Genomic DNA, 21,017 nt, shown 5'->3' with positions numbered 1-21,017 from the left:
CTTTGTTTTCTTGTTTTGTGTACTATTTACTATGAACCATGATTTTATTAACCCTAACCCTTATTCCGTAAAGCACTCTGTGCTACATTTGCTTGTATGAACATGTGCTATGTAAACAAACTTGACTTTGACTTTGACTTGTTACGAACATGAAACATGAAAACACAAACAAGTGATGCAGTAAAGTTGCATATCCAACCCAGTTTCTAAATGATTACTTTATACTTTATGTAAATAAAAATGTAATTTACCAGGACTTAATGATACAAGGCATCATCGTGTGTGTTGGTCTATAACACTATTTAAACATTTGGCAAATGTCTGGGACATTTTCTACCTGAAAATGTAACTGGCAGTTAAGTGACAAGTGCAAGTAACCTGTTGCTCCTACAAGATGACCTCAACATGTCCTGATTGATTTCTTGCACATGTTCCAACTTAAAATATGACATTCTAAATTCTAAATAAAACGCTGTGGAGTAGACGCAACCTATGACCTTATCATTCTAGGTGATTCCGTCAATATGTGACAGAATTTCACAAATTACAGCTTTACAACTTTAGGCAATTAGAGCAAACCGTGGTGTTCTAGAGGCCTGGTGTTGGAGCTCGCTGGCTCCTCCTGTGGTCTCTACAGGGTCAGTGGAGGTGGAGCCCCCTGGAGGTGGCGGTGAAGCCCCCTGCGCCTCCTGTGGTCTCTAGGGGGTCAGTGGAGGTTTGGGCGATGGACAGGAGCCCTGACTCTCGAAGCTCGTCGCTCTTCCTGGCCACTGTGGACAAAACATATAATATATAATATATAACATAGAACATAGAACATAGAACAGGCCCTTACAGAAACTGCCCTTACAATGCGTTGAGTATCATCATTTGTGACACGTTCTAGTGTTTTGGTCCACATTTTGGCTTGACGAGCGAGTTTGGCTTGTGTTGTGATTCTCAACAACGTTGAAATGTATTTCCATGTTTAAAAAAATAAATAAGTCAGAACATTTTCATTGGTTGCCGACATGTGGACCGGAACACTAGAGAGTGTCACATCTGAGGGATGAGACTGAGAGGAACCAGACATCCAGTTTAATTATTCAAGTCAAATGGAGTGAGTCAGAGTTTTATTCCATGCACAGCCACAAGGTTATGATGTTCCCTTGGGTGATTGATGTCTGAATTAAATTACCACGGCTGTCCATACCATCCCCTCTTATTAGAGATTTAAATGTTGCATGCATTTGTCAAGGATATTGTGTTCCAAAGTCAGACACTGATCTGATTATGATGTTTGGCATTCACTACCTCCCCTATTTCAGCAAGGAGAGAGCGTGTCTTATTACTATAACAGCGGCTCTCAGGCTAAAAAACAACAAGTACTCCAACCCTACTAATCATGGTGGATCAGGACAGCCCTTATGATTCATAATAGCGTCTGTATTCTGATACAGACGAAATCATTGGGTATTATCAAGTCATGCTGCACCACTACACATCTTTGTTGAAATTGACAAGGGAATTTTCCCGAAGCTCAATCAATGTTTGGCTGCAAAACCACATTCTTTTTTTCGACACTTCCAAAAAACCCAAAGTGATGCAGCGAAGCATTGTGGAAGCTCTGGAAAGCCTTGCAATTAGGTTGTACCTCCTCTTACTTTGAGGAAAAAAGAACAGGCCTCTACCTCTCCCAGGGCATGCCAGTGTGTGATGGGCTTGCGTGGATGGGCCAACATCTCGTTCCAGTGGTCCCGCCCCAGACCCTCAGCATCTGGGCCTGTCCGACAGACTCCGATCACCTCGTTGCGGCCCACGCTGTGGGGGTCAGGAACACACGTTAGTAAAACACATACGTATGTATCTTACATGCAGATCTTCACAAAACATTAAGGCAAATGTTATACAAAGACACTTAACAATATTAGACCTAAAAAAAGAAAAAACACGATTTTATTTGAAGAAGCAGTCTCTCTCATAGACAGCACACACACACACACACACACACACACACACACACACACACACACAGACACACACACACACACACACACACACACACACACACACACACAGACACAGACACAGACACACACACACACACTCATTGCAGTGTCTTCAGCACCTATCAAAGCGAACATTTTATGCAATAATTCAAAACCTTTAATTGCTAATTACAGTCGATTATGTCTCCTCAGTGAACAGTCTGCTAAATGGTCATGGTTAGATTGATGTGGTTTGAGTGAAAGGTTTTTCTTCACCTCAGTTCACCTCAGTTCACCTCAGTTCACCTCAGTTCAAGTGTAATTCATTTCTCCATCCTCCACAAGTAGTAATACAGTAGTAATACAAAAGGGAACAAGACATTTGAACATTTCGTGAGCTTAGAATGATAAGGTTCTATCTCCGTTTAGAATGATAAGGTTCTATCTCCGTTTAGAATGATAAGGTTCTATCTCCGTTTAGAATGATAAGGTTCTATCTCCGTTTAGGGCAGTTCAGAGATATTGAGTGTCAAAGTTTTTACATTCCATTATGTTCTGTGAGATGGAACCTTTGTATTTCATTCATTACTAACAAAAAATAACACCACACAGGCATTAATAAACACCTAATGGATCAGATTATGTAAAAAAAAAAAAGACAAAAATGGAGATAGAACCTTATAATCCTAACGTCACAATTTGTTCGGCTATCTCCAGTAGATATTGTATAGCAGGGTAACAGTGAATACTAGGATATTGTATAGCAGTGTAACAGTGAATACTAGGATATTGTATAGCAGGGTAACAGTGAATACTAGGGTATTGTATAGCAGGGTAGCAGTGAATACTAGGATATTGTATAGCAGTGTAGCAGTGAATACTAGGATATTGTATAGCAGGGTAGCAGTGAATACTAGGATATTGTATAGCAGGGTAACAGTGAATACTAGGATATTGTATTGCAGGGTAACAGTGAATACTAGGGTATTGTATAGCAGGGTAGCAGTGAATACTAGGATAATTGTATAGCAGTGTACCAGTGAATACTAGGATATTGTATAGCAGTGTAACAGTGAATTGTTAGACTCACCGATCGTAGTCCATCACCACAATGGACAGGCTGACCTGTTCTACGTTCTCAGGGGGGATGTCAAAGATGATGGCCTCGTTGTACACGGGGTTGAGCGTGCTTCTCTTGGTGGTGGTTTTCCTCTTCTTCAGCCTCTTTCCATCACAGATCAGAGACACCTTCACATACGGGTCTGCGATGAGGCACACAGACACATATTCAGTTAGTGTAGATGACCGCATGAAGAAAATGGCAATGCAGCAGAATTCAATTCAGTTCATTCCATTTAGTCATTTGGCATGAAAAGGCACATCTTTGCCAATCAAACAGTTAAACCAGTACAGTAAAAGAAGCAGTTCAATTAATTTGCTCCCGTCAAAGAAGCAGCTGATTATTCCTATCAAGGACACGCACGCACACACACACACACACACACACACACACACACACACACACACACACACACACACGTCCTCATATTACAAATCTGTTCGAGTTAGTCATCGTTTACTATCTCCTTTACAGTTATGACTCATCGCTCCAGGTCAGGCAGCATCCTGTTCCCAGGTCTAGATGGCCCGTTGACTGAGATGTCAGTGTTCTGTTCTGTTACCTGAGGAGCCGGTGATGTCCATGGCTTTGAGGTTCCTGCACTTGATGACGGTCAGGGTCATCCTCCCCGCCGTGGGCAGGTAGCACAGAGAGTACATCAGCTCCCCCAGATCCACACTCTCCTGGAGGGACACACACAGAGAACACATCAGGTCTGTCTGATTGATTTGATTTTATAATTAAAAGTAGACATTAGTAGGCCTACATACAAATTATCGAGGATAAAAGATAAAACACAACAACGCCCAAAGTAGATCCAGTAAGATGGCAGTGCATGGGCAAGAAAGACTGGCTTCATCACACTCACATAAAGCTAGCATCGTACTGTCACTCACAAAGGCCTACCGCTCTCAGCTGCCTAAGCCACCTAAGCTTGTAGAAGAACACTCGTATCTGTCTTCATATCATTATTGTGATGATTCTTTGAGTGACAGTACTATGCTAGCTTTTTGGGGTCAAATCTATGAGTCATCAAGCCAAAGTCACTTTTAATAACTCTAACCATAACCATTTAACTCTAACCATAACCATTTAACTCTAACCATAACCATTTGTATTCTGATTCTGCAGACATCTCCCTTTACAGTTAAATTGAGGCAGAGGTAAGCAGCCCTTTGGGAGAGAGTACTGAAGCTGTACACACTCAGGATACCCAAATGATACCAATAAATTAGGAACACCCAAAGGTACCCTAACCCTCAGACAATGACACTTCCGTCTTTTTACTGTCCTGACTTGAGAGATGTGGCAGATAAAGAACATTGCTAGATGTACCGGGATGATGTGCATGCTTGTGCAAATAAATATGTTTTTACAGCGGCACACTAGAGACAAGCTTTTACTGGCCATGCTGAGAATATAGATGACACCTGGCTCAGAGTGTTTACCCACGCACGTTCACTATGTTATTAAAGTCAGAAATAAAGCTGGACCTTCTACCAGAAATGCCAAAGGATCGGTTACACAATAACAATAAGTGTGACATAAGATTTGCCAAAGCAGGGTTAAATAATCATGGACTCTAATGTTTTCAAATCCTCGGATGTCATCGATGCATGCAGGATTTAACGTTTCAGATGAGGAATCTGAAGTAATTAGGAGTTGCAATAAGAGTTGAGCCCAGTGGCGGGCGGGCGGTGCATTTCACACCTAGGCCGTCAGTGATGTCCTACACAGTCCTACCTGAATTATTCCACCTCTTGATACCATCATTATGACACGCCATGGCTCTAGAAACTATACATTTAGACAGAAACGCAGTGTAACCAGGCGTTGCCATTTTTATTATAGCGGCACCTTGTCTGGGTGTATTCAATTCATTGCATGAAAACGAAAGCGTCAGTTATTTCCTGAACCTGACCTCACCACCTCAGAGACTCATGCAGCATCAGGGACCTATCAGTCCATCTATTCTGGCTTTCCTCAAAAGCTTTTAAAAAATAATAATGTTATCCCATGATTTGCTTGGTCTTGTTCACTACAGTGGGTCTTTAGAAAAAACATTAGAATGTTCCAGTGCTTTCCTGCTTGTAGATGTAGCGTAAATGGAGTGGAGCATCGCTTAATCTAATTGTCCCTGAGTTGGAGGGCAGCGCAGGCAAGGTAATTACAAGGACACTGTAGAAACAGAATAACAGTGAGAGGTGCAGAGAGATAATACAGCGGCTACAGACAGACATACCTACATAACAACAACGGGTCACAGGGAGACACGACAAACTCACCCAGCACATGAAGTGTGACCCAACAACAACATCCAAGACAGATCATTTATATGTCCCAGGTTCACTATAGAAATGATTGAACCCCATAACCAGAACACACTATAGTCCGGAGCTCGTTCAGTGAACCCCATGAACTCCAGTCAGAACAGCAGGGAGCATGCTGTCTGTCTGTCTGGATGGACACTGTACTTTCTCCAATGCAGACAGACACAGTCAAACATAAGAGAAACATCTCAGAAACAAACTATGTTATAGTAAACTACTTCTACCGTTATGTCTGGCCAATCCCTCCCCAACTGGTAAGAACCTAGAGTCTTGTTACCCACTTAAACCCCAGGGGCCCAGGTAGCAACAGCCATAAGTACTGCAATCATAGGTTTACTTGCCTGCAATCTGCTGATAAAAAATATATATATGGAAGAGTGGAAAATGAATACATAGATTATAGAGATTAAAGGCATAATTGTGCTCCCTGGTGATTGTTCTCTATCACAGTATTGCTCAGCTTACTGTGCACAAAGGAGTTAAAGTGAGCTGTGTTGCCGTGACTGGATGCAATACGCCAAAACACAAATAGTAGGAATAAATGCACATACCAGAGTCTGTTGAGTAAACTGTGAATACTCTACAGAGGCCTAACACATGTGAGGGTTGAGTTAGAACTGGACGGCCATACTGTCGTATGTCAGGAGAGAGAATCAGGAGAGGAACAGGCATGTATGTGACACGATCTGGTGAAAAGGGTCACATGTCGACAATTCGCACAAGTAGTGCAAATTACTAAAAAGCTTATTTTTCAGTTTTTTTTGCATATTCCGAAAGTTTAAGTGTAGAATTGCCCACTCGATATAATAAACAACAGTTTTACGATCACTAAGTACTTATTATCATTTGTGAATTGGATTCACTGTGTCATGGCATGTAAACAAAGTACATTTTAGCACGTGTTCAAAAGCATGGACTGTGTGATCATCTAATTAAGTGTAGTTAGTATGTTTTTAGCATGTTGATGTTCAATCAGCCTGTTGTGTTGTGATGTGCTAAACATGCAGTTAGATGTGCGTTCTATGTTCCTTTTTAGCGCTAGCCTACTAGCAGCAATTTTGCGCATGTACATATCCCAACCTGAGATGTCAGACCCAATGGTACATACAATATGGAGTATTAGAATACACTCTCTGTGGTTAAATGTAAGCATGCCCTTCTGTTTTTGAAGGGGGCGTGTGGGGGCTTGTATGCCAAAATAGACTGCTCCTGAGAATAGAATTATGCAACATACTGTAGGCCACCTACCAGTCATGTAATACACTATTGATGATTTCAAGCTTTAAAACCGACCCAATCCGACCCACATCATTCACAGAGAGTAGAGAGTAGAAAGTGGTACAATGGACTAAATCCATTGTTCTGCTAGATAAGTGAAATCCTGTGCACAACATGCCCACATCAGAATCCATCCCTACTCAAGCTAACCCCTCCTCTACAGCGAGAAGGACTCTAAACTTAACTTTGCGATCATCGATCTAATAATGCCCCCAACACAATATCATTCATGTACCTCAGGCCTAAGGTCAGTAAGGTAAGGCCCCCGACTTACCCCACTTACCGTGGTCGCGACGAGAATGTCCTTCCACACCACGGCCTCCCTGGAGAGGTCGGAGAGCTCGAAGAGGTTGTCCACCACCACCTCGCCGATCATGTCGTGGCTGGTGAAGCGGTCGAAGTCGTAAACGCTGAAGTGGAGCTTGCGGTTGCACAGCTGGTCGTACTCCACGGGGAAGCAGAAGGGCTCGTCGAACGTGGGGTTGAGGGTCTTGCGGTGGACGCGCGTCTGGAACTTCTTCTTCCTCTCGGGCAGCAGGTACATCTTGACGTACGGGTCGGAGGTGCCCGTGAAGTCCTTGGCGGGCAGGTCCAGGGCCTTGAGGATGCGTATCACCAGGGCCTGCTCCTCGTAATCGTAGCGGAGGGAGAAGCTCAGCTTACCGCAAGTCTCCACCGGCTCTTTGGCGCCGTCCTCCGAGTCGACCGACTTCTGCTTGTAGAGCTCCGGCTTGATGCGTCCGATGCTGACGGTGGAGGTCTGGCGGATGGGCAGCGTGTCCATGCTGAAGTCCACGCTGGTCACGTTCATCTGCCGCGGCAGGTGGCGTCGGAATGAGTTGTGCCTGTCGGGAACGAGGGAGAGGAGGGAGATGTTATCGACATAGTTTCACCCTTTCAATGGTTCAAACGTAATAACCATGTAGGGAGGAAAGCGTTTGATTGCTTGTGAACAGTTATTTATTTTGCTTTCAGGGAACCCCTTCTTGAGAAGAGGATTAAAAGTAGCCTACTGGCTGAATTCAGCCTTGTAACGATGGAAACACAACACAAGGGTTGAAGTCTCATGAATCGTTGAGCAATACATTTTCTTCTGGGTTTCATGGAAAAGGACCAACACCTGTAGAACACGTTCATTCCGGTTCCACGTCCTGAAAATGAGTTCCGTCTTTTGAGTAAACCATCGCTCTTCGTTACTTCGGCATGTTGTCACCTAGCAACTGGCAGTCCCCCCAATCAATGCTAATAAGAACATCACAACAATCTGCCAGTGTTGGCCATGGAGGAAATAAAGGCATAAAGCAACGAAACACCACCCGAGAGTACAATGGGAAACAGCCCTCATAAACAAGAGACAAGATGACAAGATGTCAGATGTCACAAGACTGAATGTTCTGAGAAGTAGAGCTCTCTGCCTCTCTCGACATACAGCACATACATGTCTCCTTACTCAATTTGTATCTTCTTAAACCACTTGTTTTTTTTCTCTCTTTCTTTTCTCTCCTCCTGTCTTTCATAGGAAACAGGCTGCCTGCTCTCAACGACCACGGAGGGACTCATCCTCTCCTCCACGCTCTTTAAAACTTTGTATGAAAATATTGAAATTCATCTCTTGTCCTCCTGCCAATTTGTCACTTGAGCCATGACAGTGAAATCACTCACTTTCTCTCGGTTGTTCATTTGCCCTTGGTGGTGGGCATCCTGTGTGTCTGCAGGATGCATGTGCAGAGAAGAATACTAATTTATGTGTCTGAGGGAATCGATACTAACCAAATGCATCTGTTGCTCTTCTCCATGGTAATCTCCCACATTATAAGTCACATGGGTGCAGAGCCTCGTCTTTTCCCAGTGACAGCAAGTGCTTCCTCCCACCTCCTCTCCCCATTAACACCTTTCTTAGCATGGGTGAATTAATGCGATATATCCTCACATTATCCCTGACATGACAGTACAGTATAGTGTCGGTGTACTCTCCATGCAATCCTTATTGTGTCGTAATTATGATCAACTTTGGCGATAAACGATCGCTTTGTGTCAGAGATATAAGTTAATGACTCAGCTGCCACCCGATATAGATTGTGTATTGATCGATTGTCCTCGGATGCACTCAATCAAGCTTGGAAAAAACAAAAACGAAGGATGAAAAAGAGGGAAGACGAAGAGGTGGATGAACAGACGAAGAGGATGAACATAGACGAAGAGGTGGATGAACATAGAGGAAGAGGGGGATGAACAGACGAAGAGGATGAACATAGAGGAAGAGGAGGATGAACAGAGAAGAAGAGGAGGATGAACATAGAAGAAGATGAGGATGAACAGAAGAAGAGGAGGATGAACACAGAAGAAGAGGAGGATGAACACAGAAGAAGAGGAGGATGAACACAGAAGAAGAGGAGGATGAACAGAGAAGAAGAGGAGGATGAACACAGAAGAAGAGGAGGATGAACATAGAAGAAGAGGAGGATGAACACAGAAGAAGAGGAGGATGAACACAGAAGAAGGGGAGGATGAACAGAAGAAGAGGAGGATGAACACAGAAGAAGAGGAGGATGAACACAGAAGAAGAGGAGGATGAACACAGAAGAAGAGGAGGATGAACACAGAAGAAGAGGAGGATGAACACAGAAGAAGAGGAGGATGAACACAGAAGAAGAGGAGGATGAACAGAGAAGAAGAGGAGGATGAACACAGAAGAAGAGGTGGATGAACAGAAGAAGAGGAGGATGAACACAGAAGAAGAGGAGGATGAACACAGAAGAAGAGGAGGATGAACAGAGAAGAAGAGGAGGATGAACACAGAAGAAGAGGAGGATGAACAGAAGAAGAGGAGGATGAACACAGAAGAAGAGGAGGATGAACAGAGAAGAAGAGGTGGATGAACACAGAAGAAGAGGAGGATGAACATAGAAGAAGAGGAGGATGAACACAGAAGAAGAGGAGGATGAACACAGAAGAAGAGGAGGATGAACAGAGAAGAAGAGGAGGATGAACATAGAAGAAGAGGAGGATGAACACAGAAGAAGAGGAGGATGAACACAGAAGAAGAGGAGGATGAACACAGAAGAAGAGGAGGATGAACAGAGAAGAAGAGGAGGATGAACACAGAAGAAGAGGAGGATGAACACAGAAGAAGAGGAGGATGAACACAGAAGAAGAGGAGGATGAACAGAGAAGAAGAGGAGGATGAACACAGAAGAAGAGGAGGATGAACAGAGAAGAAGAGGAGGATGAACACAGAAGAAGAGGAGGATGAACATAGAAGAAGAGGAGGATGAACACAGAAGAAGAGGAGGATGAACACAGAAGAAGAGGAGGATGAACACAGAAGAAGAGGAGGATGAACAGAGAAGAAGAGGAGGATGAACACAGAAGAAGAGGAGGATGAACACAGAAGAAGAGGAGGATGAACACAGAAGAAGAGGAGGATGAACACAGAAGAAGAGGAGGATGAACAGAGAAGAAGAGGAGGATGAACACAGAAGAAGAGGAGGATGAACAGAAGAAGAGGAGGATGAACACAGAAGAAGAGGAGGATGAACAGAGAAGAAGAGGTGGATGAACACAGAAGAAGAGGAGGATGAACATAGAAGAAGAGGAGGATGAACACAGAAGAAGAGGAGGATGAACAGAGAAGAAGAGGTGGATGAACACAGAAGAAGAGGAGGATGAACACAGAAGAAGAGGAGGATGAACAGAAGAAGAGGAGGATGAACACAGAAGAAGAGGAGGATGAACAGAGAAGAAGAGGAGGATGAACATAGAGGAAGAGGTGGATGAAGAGGTGGATGAACATACGGAATCAATGGAACAAGAAACTAAATACCAGATGAGAAAAGAATGAGGATTGGCAGCGGGAAATGTTCCCTTCCTGTGTTCCCCTGTCAGTGTTCCCCTTTCCGTGTTCCCCTGTCAGTGTTCCCCTGTCAGTGTTCCCCTGTCAGTGTTCCCCTGTCAGTGTTCCCCTGTCAGTGTTCTCCTGTCAGTGTTCTCCTGTCAGTGTTCCCCTGTCAGTGTTCCCCTGTCAGTGTTCTCCTGTCAGTGTTCCCCTGTCAGTGTTCCCCTGTCAGCGTGTAATTCATGAAGAGCCAAGGCTCCATAGATTGCCTCAGCGTTCCTAATGACAAACTAAAGCGAGTGTCAATAATGGCTTCCTCTGAGAGACAGAGAGCGCAGCTGCTTAGCGGCGGGTCTCAGTGGGAAGCTCTCCTCTCCTCGCGTCTCCGCGTCAGTTCCTGGCCCTACGGCGACGCTAATTACAGATGCGCTTTGCGTTTAAAAACAGTCGCCGGAAAAAAACAAAGAGAAGACGAGCTGATTGTTTAATTACCGGGGTGGCTTACCGACGTTGCCATGGCAGCGTGACTCAGACACACGCCCAGCGCAGGACGTTGCCTGGGGGTTGATTACAGGCCTGTAGCCGAGGCGAGGGGGCGGACAGGCGCCCGGCTGAGGAGCGCTGAGGGAAGGTGTTCTCCTCCAGGTCACCAGCAGAGCAGAGCAGCTCCTGACGTTAGAATTAGAAGGTTCTATCTCCATTTTTTTCAAAATTGAGTTTTTTTTACATAATCTGATCCATTAGGTGTTTATTAATGCCTGTGTGGTGTTATTTTTTAAAATGTTGACATTTTTTAGTTAGTAATTAATAAAACACAAAGGTTCCATCTCATAAAACATAATGGAATGTAAAAACTTTGACGCTCGATATCTCTGAACTGCCCTAAACGGAGATAGAACCTTATCATTCTAAACGGAGATAGAACCTCATCATTCTAAACGGAGATAGAACCTTATCATTCTAAACGGAGATAGAACCTTATCATTCTAAACGGAGATAGAACCGTATCATTCTAAACGGAGATAGAACCTTATCATTCTAAACGGAGATAGAACCTTATCATTCTAAACGGAGATAGAACCTTATCATTCGAAACGGAGATAGAACCGCATCATTCGAAACGGAGATAGAACCGCATCATTCTAAGCTCACGAGCTGGCTTGTAAGTGAATGGTAATGGCCCAGAAGTGGGAAAGGTGTAGAGTGTGTGTTGTGTATATAGGAATGCTAAGCTAATGCACATTGTGCACACCCACCATAATGTTTGTATAAACACACATCATGATCACCCAATACATAAAAGATGAAACATTGAGTGCGAGCAGCACCCTGGTTCAGATGAAGAGACATTTGGGCTGGAACGCTGGTCTGGGAGAGTTACCTAGAGGAGGAGGTGGTCTGGGAGGGTTACCATGGTTACCTGGAGGAGGAGGAGGTCTGGGAGAGTTACCTAGAGGAGGAGGAGGAGGAGGAGGTCTGGGAGAGTTACCTAGAGGAGGAGGAGGAGGAGGAGGTCTGGGAGAGTTACCTAGAGGAGGAGGAGGAGGAGGAGGTCTGGGAGAGTTACCTAGAGGAGGAGGAGGAGGAGGTCTGGGAGAGTTACCTAGAGGAGGAGGAGGAGGTCTGGGAGAGTTACCTAGAGGAGGAGGAGGAGGAGGAGGAGGTCTGGGAGAGTTACCTAGAGGAGGAGGAGGAGGAGGAGGAGGTCTGGGAGGGTTACCTAGAGGAGGAGGAGGAGGAGGAGGTCTGGGAGAGTTACCTAGAGGAGGAGGAGGAGGAGGAGGTCTGGGAGAGTTACCTAGAGGAGGAGGAGGTCTGGGAGAGTTACCTAGATGAGGAGGAGGAGGTCTGGGAGAGTTACCTAGAGGAGGAGGAGGAGGTCTGGGAGAGTTACCTAGAGGAGGAGGAGGAGGTCTGGGAGGGTTACCTAGAGGAGGAGGAGGAGGAGGTCTGGGAGAGTTACCTAGAGGAGGAGGAGGAGGAGGAGGTCTGGGAGAGTTACCTAGAGGAGGAGGAGGAGGTCTGGGAGAGTTACCTAGAGGAGGAGGAGGAGGTCTGGGAGGGTTACCTAGAGGAGGAGGAGGAGGACGAGGTCTGGGAGAGTTACCTAGAGGAGGAGGAGGAGGTCTGGGAGGGTTACCTAGAGGAGGAGGAGGAGGAGGAGGAGGTCTGGGAGAGTTACCTAGAGGAGGAGGAGGAGGAGGAGGAGGTCTGGGAGAGTTACCTAGAGGAGGAGGAGGAGGTCTGGGAGGGTTACCTAGAGGAGGAGGAGGAGGAGGAGGAGGTCTGGGAGAGTTACCTAGAGGAGGAGGAGGAGGAGGTCTGGGAGGGTTACCTAGAGGAGGAGGAGGAGGTCTGGGAGGGTTACCTAGAGGAGGAGGAGGAGGAGGAGGTCTGGGAGAGTTACCTAGAGGAGGAGGAGGAGGTCTGGGAGAGTTACCTAGAGGAGGAGGAGGAGGTCTGGGAGGGTTACCTAGAGGAGGAGGAGGAGGAGGAGGTCTGGGAGGGTTACCTAGAGGAGGAGGAGGAGGAGGAGGAGGTCTGGGAGAGTTACCTAGAGGAGGAGGAGGAGGTCTGGGAGGGTTACCTAGAGGAGGAGGAGGAGGAGGAGGTCTGGGAGAGTTACCTAGAGGAGGAGGAGGAGGAGGAGGTCTGGGAGAGTTACCTAGAGGAGGAGGAGGAGGAGGAGGAGGTCTGGGAGAGTTACCTAGAGGAGGAGGAGGAGGAGGAGGAGGTCTGGGAGAGTTACCTAGAGGAGGAGGAGGAGGAGGAGGAGGTCTGGGAGAGTTACCTAGAGGAGGAGGAGGAGGAGGAGGTCTGGGAGAGTTACCTAGAGGAGGAGGAGGAGGAGGAGGAGGTCTGGGAGAGTTACCTAGAGGAGGAGGAGGAGGAGGAGGTCTGGGAGGGTTACCTAGAGGAGGAGGAGGAGGAGGTCTGGGAGAGTTACCTAGAGGAGGAGGAGGAGGAGGAGGTCTGGGAGAGTTACCTAGAGGAGGAGGAGGAGGAGGAGGTCTGGGAGGGTTACCTAGAGGAGGAGGAGGAGGAGGTCTGGGAGGGTTACCTAGAGGAGGAGGAGGAGGTCTGGGAGAGTTACCTAGAGGAGGAGGAGGAGGAGGAGGTCTGGGAGGGTTACCTAGAGGAGGAGGAGGAGGTGGTCTGGGAGAGTTACCTAGAGGAGGAGGAGGAGGAGGTCTGGGAGGGTTACCTAGAGGAGGAGGAGGAGGTCTGGGAGAGTTACCTAGAGGAGGAGGAGGTGGAGGAGGTCTGGGAGAGTTACCTAGAGGAGGAGGAGGAGGAGGAGGTCTGGGAGAGTTACCTAGAGGAGGAGGAGGAGGAGGAGGAGGTCTGGGAGAGTTACCTAGAGGAGGAGGAGGAGGAGGAGGTCTGGGAGAGTTACCTAGAGGAGGAGGAGGAGGTGGTCTGGGAGAGTTACCTAGAGGAGGAGGAGGAGGTGGTCTGGGAGAGTTACCTAGAGGAGGAGGTGGTCTGGGAGGGTTACCACGGTTACCTGGAGGAGGAGGTGGTCTGGGAGAGTTACCTAGAGGAGGAGGAGGAGGAGGTCTGGGAGGGTTACCTAGAGGAGGAGGAGGAGGAGGTCTGGGAGAGTTACCTAGAGGAGGAGGAGGAGGAGGTCTGGGAGAGTTACCTAGAGGAGGAGGAGGAGGAGGTCTGGGAGAGTTACCTAGAGGAGGAGGAGGAGGAGGTCTGGGAGGGTTACCTAGAGGAGGAGGAGGAGGAGGAGGTCTGGGAGAGTTACCTAGAGGTGGAGGAGGAGGAGGAGGTCTGGGAGAGTTACCTAGAGGAGGAGGAGGAGGAGGTCTGGGAGAGTTACCTAGAGGTGGAGGAGGAGGAGGAGGTCTGGGAGAGTTACCTAGAGGAGGAGGAGGAGGAGGAGGAGGTCTGGGAGAGTTACCTAGAGGAGGAGGAGGAGGAGGTCTGGGAGAGTTACCTAGAGGAGGAGGAGGAGGAGGTCTGGGAGAGTTACCTAGAGGAGGAGGAGGAGGAGGAGGTCTGGGAGGGTTACCTAGAGGAGGAGGAGGAGGAGGTCTGGGAGAGTTACCTAGAGGAGGAGGAGGAGGTCTGGGAGAGTTACCTAGAGGAGGAGGAGGAGGAGGAGGTCTGGGAGAGTTACCTAGAGGAGGAGGAGGAGGAGGTCTGGGAGAGTTACCTAGAGGAGGAGGAGGAGGAGGTCTGGGAGAGTTACCTAGAGGAGGAGGAGGAGGAGGAGGTCTGGGAGAGTTACCTAGAGGAGGAGGAGGAGGTCTGGGAGAGTTACCTAGAGGAGGAGGAGGAGGTCTGGGAGGGTTACCTAGAGGAGGAGGAGGAGGAGGTCTGGGAGAGTTACCTAGAGGAGGAGGAGGAGGAGGAGGTCTGGGAGAGTTACCTAGAGGAGGAGGAGGAGGTCTGGGAGAGTTACCTAGAGGAGGAGGAGGAGGTCTGGGAGGGTTACCTAGAGGAGGAGGAGGAGGTCTGGGAGGGTTACCTAGAGGAGGAGGAGGAGGACGAGGTCTGGGAGAGTTACCTAGAGGAGGAGGAGGAGGTCTGGGAGGGTTACCTAGAGGAGGAGGAGGAGGAGGAGGAGGTCTGGGAGAGTTACCTAGAGGAGGAGGAGGAGGAGGAGGAGGTCTGGGAGAGTTACCTAGAGGAGGAGGAGGAGGAGGTCTGGGAGGGTTACCTAGAGGAGGAGGAGGAGGAGGAGGAGGTCTGGGAGAGTTACCTAGAGGAGGAGGAGGAGGAGGTCTGGGAGGGTTACCTAGAGGAGGAGGAGGAGGTCTGGGAGGGTTACCTAGAGGAGGAGGAGGAGGAGGAGGTCTGGGAGAGTTACCTAGAGGAGGAGGAGGAGGTCTGGGAGAGTTACCTAGAGGAGGAGGAGGAGGTCTGGGAGGGTTACCTAGAGGAGGAGGAGGAGGAGGAGGTCTGGGAGGGTTACCTAGAGGAGGAGGAGGAGGAGGAGGAGGTCTGGGAGAGTTACCTAGAGGAGGAGGAGGAGGTCTGGGAGGGTTACCTAGAGGAGGAGGAGGAGGAGGAGGTCTGGGAGAGTTACCTAGAGGAGGAGGAGGAGGAGGAGGTCTGGGAGAGTTACCTAGAGGAGGAGGAGGAGGAGGAGGAGGTCTGGGAGAGTTACCTAGAGGAGGAGGAGGAGGAGGAGGAGGTCTGGGAGAGTTACCTAGAGGAGGAGGAGGAGGAGGAGGAGGTCTGGGAGAGTTACCTAGAGGAGGAGGAGGAGGAGGAGGTCTGGGAGAGTTACCTAGAGGAGGAGGAGGAGGAGGAGGAGGTCTGGGAGAGTTACCTAGAGGAGGAGGAGGAGGAGGTCTGGGAGAGTTACCTAGAGGAGGAGGAGGAGGAGGAGGTCTGGGAGGGTTACCTAGAGGAGGAGGAGGAGGAGGTCTGGGAGAGTTACCTAGAGGAGGAGGAGGAGGAGGAGGTCTGGGAGAGTTACCTAGAGGAGGAGGAGGAGGAGGAGGTCTGGGAGGGTTACCTAGAGGAGGAGGAGGAGGAGGTCTGGGAGGGTTACCTAGAGGAGGAGGAGGAGGTCTGGGAGAGTTACCTAGAGGAGGAGGAGGAGGAGGAGGTCTGGGAGGGTTACCTAGAGGAGGAGGAGGAGGTGGTCTGGGAGAGTTACCTAGAGGAGGAGGAGGAGGAGGTCTGGGAGGGTTACCTAGAGGAGGAGGAGGAGGTCTGGGAGAGTTACCTAGAGGAGGAGGAGGTGGAGGAGGTCTGGGAGAGTTACCTAGAGGAGGAGGAGGAGGAGGAGGTCTGGGAGAGTTACCTAGAGGAGGAGGAGGAGGAGGAGGAGGTCTGGGAGAGTTACCTAGAGGAGGAGGAGGAGGAGGAGGTCTGGGAGAGTTACCTAGAGGAGGAGGAGGAGGAGGTCTGGGAGGGTTACCTAGAGGAGGAGGAGGAGGAGGAGGTCTGGGAGAGTTACCTAGAGGAGGAGGAGGAGGTGGTCTGGGAGAGTTACCTAGAGGAGGAGGAGGAGGTGGTCTGGGAGAGTTACCTAGAGGAGGAGGAGGAGGTGGTCTGGGAGAGTTACCTAGAGGAGGAGGTGGTCTGGGAGGGTTACCACGGTTACCTGGAGGAGGAGGTGGTCTGGGAGAGTTACCTAGAGGAGGAGGAGGAGGAGGTCTGGGAGGGTTACCTAGAGGAGGAGGAGGAGGTCTGGGAGAGTTACCTAGAGGAGGAGGAGGAGGAGGTCTGGGAGGGTTACCTAGAGGAGGAGGAGGAGGAGGAGGTCTGGGAGAGTTACCTAGAGGTGGAGGAGGAGGAGGAGGTCTGGGAGAGTTACCTAGAGGAGGAGGAGGAGGAGGTCTGGGAGAGTTACCTAGAGGTGGAGGAGGAGGAGGAGGTCTGGGAGAGTTACCTAGAGGAGGAGGAGGAGGAGGAGGAGGTCTGGGAGAGTTACCTAGAGGAGGAGGAGGAGGAGGTCTGGGAGAGTTACCTAGAGGAGGAGGAGGAGGAGGTCTGGGAGAGTTACCTAGAGGAGGAGGAGGAGGAGGAGGTCTGGGAGGGTTACCTAGAGGAGGAGGAGGAGGAGGTCTGGGAGAGTTACCTAGAGGAGGAGGAGGAGGTCTGGGAGAGTTACCTAGAGGAGGAGGAGGAGGAGGAGGTCTGGGAGAGTTACCTAGAGGAGGAGGAGGAGGAGGTCTGGGAGAGTTACCTAGAGGAGGAGGAGGAGGAGGTCTGGGAGAGTTACCTAGAGGAGGAGGAGGAGGAGGAGGTCTGGGAGAGTTACCTAGAGGAGGAGGTGGAGGAGGAGGTCTGGGAGAGTTACCTAGAGGAGGAGGAGGAGGAGGTCTGGGAGAGTTACCTAGAGGAGGAGGAGGAGGAGGAGGTCTGGGAGAGTTACCTAGAGGAGGAGGAGGAGGAGGTCTGGGAGAGTTACCATGGTTACCTGGAGGAGGAGGAGGTCTGGGAGGGTTACCATGGTTACCTGGAGGAGGAGGAGGTCTGGGAGAGTTACCTAGAGGAGGTGGAGGAGGAGGTCTGGGAGAGTTACCTAGAGGAGGAGGAGGAGGTGGAGGTCTGGGAGAGTTACCTAGAGGAGGAGGAGGAGGAGGTCTGGGAGAGTTACCTAGAGGAGGAGGAGGAGGAGGAGGTCTGGGAGAGTTACCTAGAGGAGGAGGAGGAGGAGGTCTGGGAGAGTTACCTAGAGGAGGAGGAGGAGGAGGAGGTCTGGGAGAGTTACCTAGAGGAGGAGGAGGAGGAGGTCTGGGAGAGTTACCTAGAGGAGGAGGAGGAGGAGGAGGAGGTCTGGGAGAGTTACCTAGAGGAGGAGGAGGAGGAGGAGGTCTGGGAGAGTTACCTAGAGGAGGAGGAGGAGGAGGTCTGGGAGAGTTACCTAGAGGAGGAGGAGGAGGAGGTCTGGGAGGGTTACCTAGAGGAGGAGGAGGAGGAGGAGGTCTGGGAGAGTTACCTAGAGGAGGAGGAGGAGGTCTGGGAGGGTTACCTAGAGGAGGAGGAGGTGGTGGTTTGGGAGGGTTACCTAGAGGAGGAGGAGGAGGAGGAGGAGGTGGTCTGGGAGAGTTACCTAGAGGAGGAGGAGGAGGTCTGGGAGAGTTACCTAGAGGAGGAGGAGGAGGTCTGGGAGAGTTACCTAGAGGAGGAGGAGGAGGTCTGGGAGAGTTACCTAGAGGAGGAGGAGGAGGTCTGGGAGAGTTACCTAGAGGAGGAGGAGGAGGTCTGGGAGGGTTACCACGGTTACCTGGAGGAGGAGGTGGGTTCGGTGGTCTGCCTCTGGATCTTGGCCTGCTTGGCCTGTCCGAGCTTCTCCCTCAGGGCCGTCTGCACCTCGGCGGGGATGTCCGGAGACGTCTGGCTGATCTTCATGGCCGCCTCCAGCAGTTTCACGGAGCTCCACCCGTTCACCTTCACCTCGGGGACCTGCTTCTTCACCACCTCCGGGACGACCTGCTTCTTCACCTCCGGGACCTGCTTCTTCTCCTCCTGGGGCGCCTTGGTCTCCGTGGTGACGGGCAGGGGAGGACGGGCCGGCGGAGGAGGGGCCTCGGGGAGAAGACAGCCGCCTCGGGGGCCGTTGTTGTCGCCATGGGACGAAAGAGCCTTGCTCCTCCAGATGGGCCAGCACAGCTTCCAAAAGACAAAGAGAGAGACTACCAACAGGGCGAGGCCACAGAAACCCACGACCACAGCAAGGAGACTGACAGAGATGTCTACAAGCAAACCAGAGAGAGTGAGAGAGAGAGAGAGAGAGAGAGAGAGAGAGAGAGAGAGAGAGAGAGAGAGAGAGAGAGGAAAAGAAAGAGAAGACAGAGGGAGGGAGGGATAGAGGGAAGGATACAGGGAGAACGAGCAAGCGATGGACAGAGAGCGTGACAGACAAACATGCAAGAGAAAGAGAGAAACATAAGAGAGAAAGCAAGCTGTAAGAAAAGGGGAGGCTGCAAATGCACTTGTCTGGTAAGGTAAGAGGACGTTACAAAGTCATTCAGCCTCATACTTGAGTATTCACACAGATAAGTGAGTCACATGGCTCGTCATCAGAATATTCAAAGTTGACCAAAAAAACTGAGACCAACATCCATCGTTCTGCAATATCCCCCACACACCCTCTCACCCTCTCACCCCCTCTCACCCTCTCTCACCCCCTCTCCCCCCCTCTCACCCTCTCTCACCCCCCCTCACCCTCTCTCACCCCCCCTCACCCCCTCTCACCCCCTCTCAGGCCCCTAAACGTGTCTGACTATCCAATTTAATGTTATCCTTTTTACAGCCACTGTGGGTTAGGCCAATTTCTGATCAATTTCTCTGTAAAATGTTTAAAGCAAGCTTTACTACTTGTCTGAAAGGGGCCAGGGCTATTCCAATGGAATGATGTGAAGAGGGCGTGTACACCAATGGAGGCTTGTGGAAGGAGAAATCGGAGGACGGGCTTATTGTGCTGCATGGAATGGAATGAGGAATTGTATCGGATGCATGGAATGGCACGTCCTCCGATTTCTACAGCCACAAGCCTCCCCTCACACAATACGTTGGAATACAAACTTAGAATTATTTTCAGTTTACAGTAATTGTGTAATGTTCTCCGTTGACAATTCGCAAATCTTTGAAATTGTGCAACCTTCAAACAAATATAGCCTAATAGTCTGTAAATGTTTACCTACATTGTGAATAAACCAGTGGCGGACTCAGGCTGTTTGAGGGGCAGGGGCGAAAAGGAAATAATAAACCCTTTTTGGGCTTCATTTCAGACGTTGGATCATTGGCTGACAACACGTGCATGTATGACTGATCACAGACCGGACCGCGTGAATGAAACCATCATTGAGAAAATGTCAATGTCTCCTCTTTCAACTGGCTCATATTGGTCTCCTGGTGCACAAAGCATAACGGATTGCACAGATTAACAGATTAATATATGATCACACAAACAGACCGAGGCTATAGGCAAGATCTGATAAAAAAATAAAAATTCTTCAGCGAGTGACTTCTCCGCTACAGACAGTGTTTCTAGATGTTTCCACCTGTTGCGGACACACAGCCACTTTCTATGGGAATGCATCTGCACACAGGAGAATCTTTACGAATGTTAAAGGGGATTTATAGTGTCTGTACTTATATTTACGCAATATTGTTCATTGGCAATGATGAAAGTTACAACAATCTAATGAAGCTACAAACATCTATACATATTTTATTTTTAAGTGTGCGTGTGCGCGTGCGTGTAGTATTGTTTCTTCTAAGCCCAGTTATTCTAAACCCACTTCAGAGGAGATACCAACTTTACAAGCCAACGTTGATCCGTTAACAAGTCAACTGAAGTTACACTTTTTACAGTTTCAAGACAACTTCTCATTCTCACAACCACCTGTGCAACCTTACACATGACAAAATCACATCAGAATCACATCAAAATCACATCAAAATCACATCAGAATCACAACACTGACAAAGAGGGATGCAAGCTTTTGAGGAAGGGGAAGAAAAGGTGGATTTTAAATTATTTTTTCTCCTATTTACCTGTGCTTCCTTTACCTGGAATGCTGCTGCTCTCCTGGGCAAATATACCCGAGCATTTCTCCCGGTCCACATGGCCCGCCAGACACAGCTCCGTGACGATCTGGAGGGCCCGTTGGCACAGGCTGATCCCGTCCTCCGCGCTGTGGACACTCATCATGTCCCTCCGGTTAACGATCCATCGCATGGTGCGTCTCTCCGGTTAACGGTCCATCGCATGGTGCGTCCACGTCCATCTCCCACTGCGCAATGACGCGACTGACAGCCAAGGCGCGCTTCTCGCGTTTGGACAGAAGATGCCGAGCGCACTTAGGCATTCACCCCCCGCTCACTGGCCAATAGGAATGCCGAGCGCACTTAGGCATTCACCCCCCCGCCACTGGCCAATAGGAACGGAGCATCTATTAAGTAAGACCCTATACCAAATTGATGGCAGCTACTAGATTGTAATCAAGTGCAATACTGAAACACCACTGTGAACATTTCAAACATGCAAACTGCGACACTTTAAA

At 49.1% G+C, this 21,017-nt stretch overlaps 1 protein-coding gene across 1 annotated transcript; it reads right to left on the bottom strand.

The window, feature by feature from the left end:
- Positions 1-698: 698 nt before the first annotated feature.
- Positions 699-20,662, bottom strand: syt10 (synaptotagmin X; the record flags this gene model as incomplete). Its single annotated transcript, XM_080537397.1, has 7 exons — positions 699-770; positions 1,671-1,800; positions 3,058-3,229; positions 3,650-3,770; positions 6,979-7,540; positions 18,233-18,701; positions 20,509-20,662. The coding sequence occupies 7 exons, from the start codon at positions 20,660-20,662 to the stop codon at positions 699-701; spliced, it is 1,680 nt and encodes a 559-aa protein (XP_080393523.1).
- Positions 20,663-21,017: the final 355 nt, after the last annotated feature.

The sequence above is a fragment of the Nansenia antarctica genome, assembly GCF_963989245.1.
Source record: "Nansenia antarctica genome assembly, chromosome: 8".
Taxonomy (NCBI): domain Eukaryota; kingdom Metazoa; phylum Chordata; class Actinopteri; order Argentiniformes; family Microstomatidae; genus Nansenia; species Nansenia antarctica.
Note: the sequence above shows the minus strand (reverse complement) of the source record. Positions and strands in the feature narration are given on the sequence as shown.